General features: G+C 32.6%; 1 protein-coding gene across 1 annotated transcript; it reads right to left on the bottom strand.

Moving 5' to 3' along the window:
- Positions 1-420: 420 nt before the first annotated feature.
- Positions 421-6,032, bottom strand: LOC142610627 (phosphatidylinositol:ceramide inositolphosphotransferase 1). Its single transcript, XM_075782491.1, has 12 exons — positions 5,446-6,032; positions 5,208-5,297; positions 4,412-4,498; positions 4,247-4,315; positions 3,272-3,352; positions 2,082-2,153; positions 1,904-1,964; positions 1,713-1,815; positions 1,410-1,505; positions 1,274-1,320; positions 1,067-1,191; positions 421-834 (listed from the first exon to the last, which is right to left on the bottom strand). Exons 1-12 carry the CDS (start codon positions 5,476-5,478, stop codon positions 754-756), a joined length of 945 nt encoding a protein of 314 aa, XP_075638606.1. The 5' UTR covers positions 5,479-6,032; the 3' UTR covers positions 421-753.
- Between the last annotated feature and the right edge of the window lie 869 nt (positions 6,033-6,901).

Below are 6,901 nucleotides of genomic sequence, written 5' to 3'. Positions count from 1 at the left end.
AGCACATGCCTGCTGCCTCAGTCATATAGAAAACAACAAAAGCCACCATGTGCTCCCTCGTGTCAATAACTCATCACCCATTCATTTGCAAGAATTGGATCCTTTGGGACTCAATCTATTCCATCCATTCTATGATAGGGTCCTGTTTCTTATAAGATTTATACTAAACTCTACTATGAATTTAATTAGTAAAACCTACCAATAATATGAAATGATAAACCAAAATGCCATCATACTCCGAGAATACTTAATAATTTTCCATATAAAATCGCTCTAATTTGGACAGAGATGGAGGGTCCAAACCCTTAAAAAGGTATAAACCAAATAATTAATCGTGACAATGATCTCTTTGCCTTGCAAAATGAATTAAATAGTAAAAGTAAAGATGATGATTTATCAGCAGAGCACAAGGGAACAAAATTTGCATGATAGAAAATTGAATATATTAATAGGAAACATGGAAAATTCGAAGGTACAAGCTGATGCTGATAGAAAATTTTTAACCATGACATAAAAGAAGGTACAAGCTGATGCTGATATTAAATTATGTTTACCATGACATTAAAGGAGCAGGACCACAAAATTCAATTAAGCATAAGCCAAATTCCATTTCAACTGGAACAAATTAGGTTACCGCTAACACAGGAACGACAACCCACCATACAATCCACTCAACCCTCTAAAATGCATGAAGATCTAACCAGCAATCATTGTTGCAGCTCCTGTTGTTGCAGCAGCATCAGCTTCTATTATCTATACACCATTCATAGCAGTATCTGGATGGCCTGTATTGCCATCTTCCAGATTCTTGCCGTTGACTTGAGTTCTCTGCCTCTGGAAACAATGTAATGCTTATCTAAGTCACAGCTTAACACAAACATGTTTCAATTATAATAACTTTTTTTTTATCAGTAATTACACACCCGATGGTTATTGAACCCACAACCTTAACCTTAACCTCAACCTTACTCTTACGAGAAGAGGAGGTGCCATTTGAGGTTAGAGATAATTGGCTTCAACTTCAATTGTGATAACATATAAAAAAAATAAAACTGATTCACTATACCCGATCAGTAGGGTCTCCTGAGTTCCCATTCAAGAGCTTGTGATTCTCTTCTTTGTTCCTGCTATCCTTGTCTTTAGAAGTCAAGGGTAACAATAATGATGCTCCACTTGTCCGATCAGGCATTTCTGCAGTAACAACACAAGTCAATGAAACTGCCCAAAGACTGTCAACCAAGAATTTTAGTAATAACAGTGGCAGATTCCTAACCTGGCAATTTCTTGTCTATAAAGAACACAACCAAATTAACAGTATACCTGCAGGGGAATCATAGAGAGAACTGTGAACAAAATGTAAATTTTATTCAGAAAATGTAGAAGTTTATAAAGATGAAAGAGGACCATACCATGCAACAACAACATCAACCGTGTAATGTTTGCGGGATGCTATGATCAAGAAACTCTGGATCACAGCAAGTAACCAAGCAAACTGTTTTATAAACCTGCAATGATGCATAATAAAAATTTAAGATCAGTTGGAACCACATATCACCAAGATAGCATTTGGTCAGGTAGCATTGTGAAGTTAGATTTAAACAAGTCAAACAAAACTAAAAACAGCGGTCACAATCTCTACCCAGAGAGTCAGAGACAATCAGCTAGCTTAGAAGTCAAACTGGGTTCATCAATATTTATAAGTCGAACTTTACCTTCGCGTGCCATATTTCTGGTATGTGCGCACAAAGACTAGAGTAAAAATCATGTGTGATGAAAAAATCAAATCACCACAACCATACACTATCCCCCGAGGAACTGCATTTTCAATAAACAAAATGAGCACAAATACGTACTATTTCCTAGCATTAAGGCAAAGTACTTCAGTAGTACAAGAGTCACTCACAATTAATCAATAGGACTTCAAGTGCACTATCAGGACGAGGCAGTGTGGCAAGTTTTGAACCCTTCATAACGTAGCAAGAGGTTATTTACTACTAGCAGGGGAAAAATTAAAAATGACTGCACAATTTCCAAAATGAGCCCTTCAATTCAGAGCAACTTATGGTACAAAAAGAGTCTACCTCACGACAATGATAGTTTGGACCAGGAAGTTGGGTAGAATAGAATGTGAAGATCCGTAGAATTTGAGAAGCCTGTGCAGCAAATAAATACACAAACCAACCATCAGAAGACATTCAAGCATCACTTTCATAAATTATATCTTCTCAAGAGGATTAATAAACCCAAGAATTGACTAATCCATCACCATCCCACCCCTGCTACCACCACAAGTAAAAAATGCACACAAAAAAAAAATAATAATAATAAATTAAGCCTGAGATCATCAAAGCAGGAGTTTGCCTTTAGTTAGCAATCTTTGCTCATTATAACAAATTGGTTCAATACAGTCACTTCACAATTTATATAACGTATCATTTGGCTAACCAAGCATGGATTTAGCATTACTCAAATGCAAAAATGCATCATGATATCAATTAATGTTGCTGAAAGTACAAATATCAACTGATAAGAAAAAAGGCTAAAAAAATGGTCCACTTCTAAAATTGATAAACAATATTCATTATTTTTTATGAGTAATGAACATTAATCATCAAATTGATAAAAAATATAGCAATTATGTAATGGTGTACCCCACATAAATACCTACCAGAAACTCTCTTGCCAAACAACCCACATTACTGACCGCTAGGAGGTCATCCATAAAAATTCAAACTATCAAAGGATTAGCCTACGTGGAAATTACAAGTCTCTAGTATATATTGAAATGTTTTCTCCTTAATAATTTGGATAATGCAAATTTTGAAAATCAATTACCACCTCACTTCTATTTCTTTAGTGAATAAGGTGAAATCCATACATAGGAGAACCAACTTTCTACACCTAACATTAAAGATAGAGCTGGTAAACCAAAAAATAAAAGAACATCTAGCAAGCATAGGAGATTACACAAGCATAAGAACTGAGCTATAATTCTGGTTCAAGTGCTTATATAGAATGATGCATAGGATTGACTCACTATTTTTTTTTTCAATAATAAAAAAGGCAAACTCAAGAGCCAATGAAATGTTGATAATTTTTTCAATAATTTTTTTTCCTTCTAAAAACAAGTTTATTTACAAATGTAAAATTTAATTAGTAATGTTCCAAATTGTCATGCAACTATGAATAACAATATTATCTTATCAATGATTCTACATTACCATCAAGATATAGACAACACAAAAGAATACTTAATATAACTGCCACTTACAACTAAAAATGCTAGAACCCTGCACCAAAGTAAAACTGTATAGATCCTTTTGCCCTTCAAAATAAACGGATGGAAAGTCCACTGCAAAAGAACATTCACATTATTAGGATTTTTTTTTTTTTGGAAAACACAGTAAAAGTGATTCTGTACAATTGAAACTGAAAGGGAAATAAACCTTAGTGAAAGAAGATATGGCATACTTAAGAAATGGGTAGCAACAATAGGACATTATTTAACAATCACCAAAGTTATAAGCAGCCCAGACAGTGAATTAATTAGACAAAAATCCAGGCAAATTTAAAGCATTTAACAACTATATAATGAGAACCACTAGAAATGACAAATTACATGCATGACTAAAACAATATTATCTGAATCATAACATGAGGTGCTTCTTATCCTAGCTTTCAGAATCGACTCAAAAAGAATAATATAGCAGAAGAGCCTCCTTTATATAATCAAATAATATCCAAAAGTATTTTATATAAACAATTCAAAGGAATTTTTTACAAAACCTTTTGAGCAAGAACTACGCTTCTTAAGAATAACATAGCATGCACATCAACTATAAGAATGTGATGAAGGGTGAGGTCATGGGTTCAAATAACTTATTAGGTGCATGTATAATTTACAAATAAATAGTGCACATTCCTAATAAACCGATTTGCCTAACTTTATAGAACAAAGAAGGCAACAGGAAAATCAATAGTCTCGTGGAGGCAATGAGAAAGGCATATTGCAGGAGGTACGTGAGTTGCTTATCAAAAAATAGTAAGCACTGAATTTAAATGTACAAAATTTAGCATGTTGTCTTCCATTAATCCTAATTCCAGATGCAACAAAGAAAGAACATAATTCAATGGAAACAGTTTCAACACTCTAGAATACAGCTCTTCAAACAGGAAAAGAATGGTTACAGATGCAGCCATACAAAGATATATAACCAAGATAGCAAAGACAACAGCAAAGCCTTACCAAGAAGAAAGATATAAAAATGAGGGTGAATAAAGTCTCACTGATATAAGCTTTGTCTTTCCCAAGTTCCTATTTTCACATAAAGATTAAATATAAGAAAAGAATTCTACAATAAGAAGTACATTACACAAACCGGGAGAAAAAAGAGAACAAATTGATACAGACCGGAAGAAGAAGAAACCCAATATCCTGAAGTAATGGCCCTGGCCGATGTAGATAATGAACTCCTCGAGCAGCCAGACCATGTATGTACTGTAAAAAGAAGTATACGTCACTTATTAGGCATATATAAAAGAACAAAACAGCATAACAATTCAAACAAGAAGAACCACACAAAAACAAAGCTTTGAGGAAGGGTGGAGAAATCAAGGACTTGGGTTTTCTCGTACATACATTCAACTTAGTAGCTATAAAGAAGTTTATTAAAAAAAAAATAGTTGCTATAAAGAGTACCATATTCAAACACACTAACAAATAACCAATGCCAAACTAATTAAGCGTACCCAAATGAAGAAAAAAATTTAAATTAATTAAGACACCAAGGCCATTTACCAGATAGGAACTTTACCTTGCACTAAAAAGAGCATAGATCATCTTTAATAATTATTTAAAAAAAAAGTACCATAACCTTTTACCGGTTCTTTCACTTCCTTTATTGTCTTTATAGAGAACAAGGAGGACATGATCCATCCTCTCAACACTAAAATCCAAACAAACACAAATGCAACTTTAATGTTCATTCCCACAAACAAATCCAAGCAAGCCTATCTGAAATAAACCCCAAAACATGACCAACAAGCTCACTAGTCACTATTCTCCTCGTACAAGTGTGAAAAAGGAGTTGAGGTTTAAATCCTCCAACCCCAACCAAAAAAAAAAAGAGGAAGCTAATTTAAACAATAATAGCAAAATAGAAATTGAATTCATAAAATTATGGAGCAAAGGATCAAAATAGTTGAACCTGAAAAATAAGACCGGCAAGAAGGTATTTCCAATTCTCGGCAAGAAGGGTGATCTCTGCTGTTACCTCTGCACAAACTCTTTTCCACAGCTTCTCATCCATAACAGTAACAAAACCCAGATCAATCAATTAATTAATTTAAATTTAAATAAAAAAAGAAAAAGAAAAAAAGAACAAGATTGCATAATTGTGCAAAACATAGTACAAAACAAAGAGGGTAACGAGAGAACCAACCAACCTTTGAAGCTTCGCGACCAATGTAAAGCGTCATCGTATTTGTGTGTAACAACTACTTCCATATTACTTCACGACCAAACCAATGAGGTCAACATCATTCATCACCCGAAAATCAAACAATAAAAACTTTCTTCAATTACAGTCTATCGTTAAATCACGCTTATATCAAGTATCAACCTTAAACAACTTCCTCCGAAAACCCCAAAAATAAATTTAATTTAATTTTCCCCCCTCTTTTTCTTCTTAGAAAATCAAAATCGGCCAAGACGCAGCGTTTTGGATGGTATGGTGAACCAGATCCTCAAAGATTGGAGATCTGATTTTAGAAAGGAAGAAGATCACAAAGTCGACGCAATAAAAATTAAAAAAAAAAAACAACAACAACAACAACGATGAGAGAGTTTTAAGTGGCAAGAGGGGTTAGACTTAATAGAGCAACGCGTTATTTTGATAATCGATAATTGAAATTAAAAAAGAGACCCTCTCTCTCTCTCTGTGATTCTGATTCCTGTTTCTCTTTGGTCTCTCTCTTTCTCTTTCTCTCTCTCTGACTCGTGGGGCACGCGAGTTGTACACGGAGAGACAGTTGAGAGAAGGGAACTGAAAAGGGAGGGCTTTTTATCTTTGATTTTGGTTTTTTTTTTTTTTTTTTCAACAGTTAGAATTGGAAACCAAATGAAAAGCCCTCTTGTCTCTCTCCTCTGTTTCTATGAAAGTGACTCCCCATTGTTTATAACTAAAAATAGAAAAAAATTTCTTACTTGCACAATATTATTATAAAATTTTTACAATAAATTATAAGTGAGAAGTTGTTATTAACTCTAATTTAAATTTACAACTTAATTTTTTTTTCTATTCCTAACAACTAATAGCAAATTGCTATTTAAAATTTATTGTGAAAATGTTATTAATATAGCATTTCTCATTTATAAAACAAAAAAGTGGATATTCGCCACAAAATCTCACAATATTTAGTGGTATTCTTTTTTTTAGGAGTTCTATGAATACCATAAAATTTCATAATAGTTGAGGGTTTTTTTTTTTTTTTTGAGAAATCATATTAATTGAGGTGTCGGTTTATTATAGGTTAAAATTACATCCAAACTCATCCTAACTTAAAAAAAAAAAAAAAAAGTATTGTGATAATATTCTGAGTTTTTTTTTAATGGAATTGTGCATTTTTTTATTATTATAGAAATGATTATATTTGTTGTGAATTTAAATTAGAACCAATAAAAATTTATTACTTATAATTTGTTGTAAAAATATTGAAAACATATCGCTCCTTTTTTTTCATCCTAATTTTTTTTTTTTAAAGTTTTAGTGGATCTTGCTATAATCTTATTTTATTTTAACTTGTTTACACTTCTTTTTTTGTAAAACTTTTAATGAAATTTTGTGGTTTTTCCATATAAGAACTCATTGTTTATTAAACAACAAATTCGTAATTTTCGACA

Source organism: Castanea sativa, chromosome 9 (genome assembly GCF_040712315.1).
Source record: "Castanea sativa cultivar Marrone di Chiusa Pesio chromosome 9, ASM4071231v1".
Lineage (NCBI taxonomy): Eukaryota > Viridiplantae > Streptophyta > Magnoliopsida > Fagales > Fagaceae > Castanea > Castanea sativa.
The sequence above is the reverse complement of the archived record's forward strand: the minus strand, read 5'-3'. Positions and strand labels throughout refer to the sequence as shown.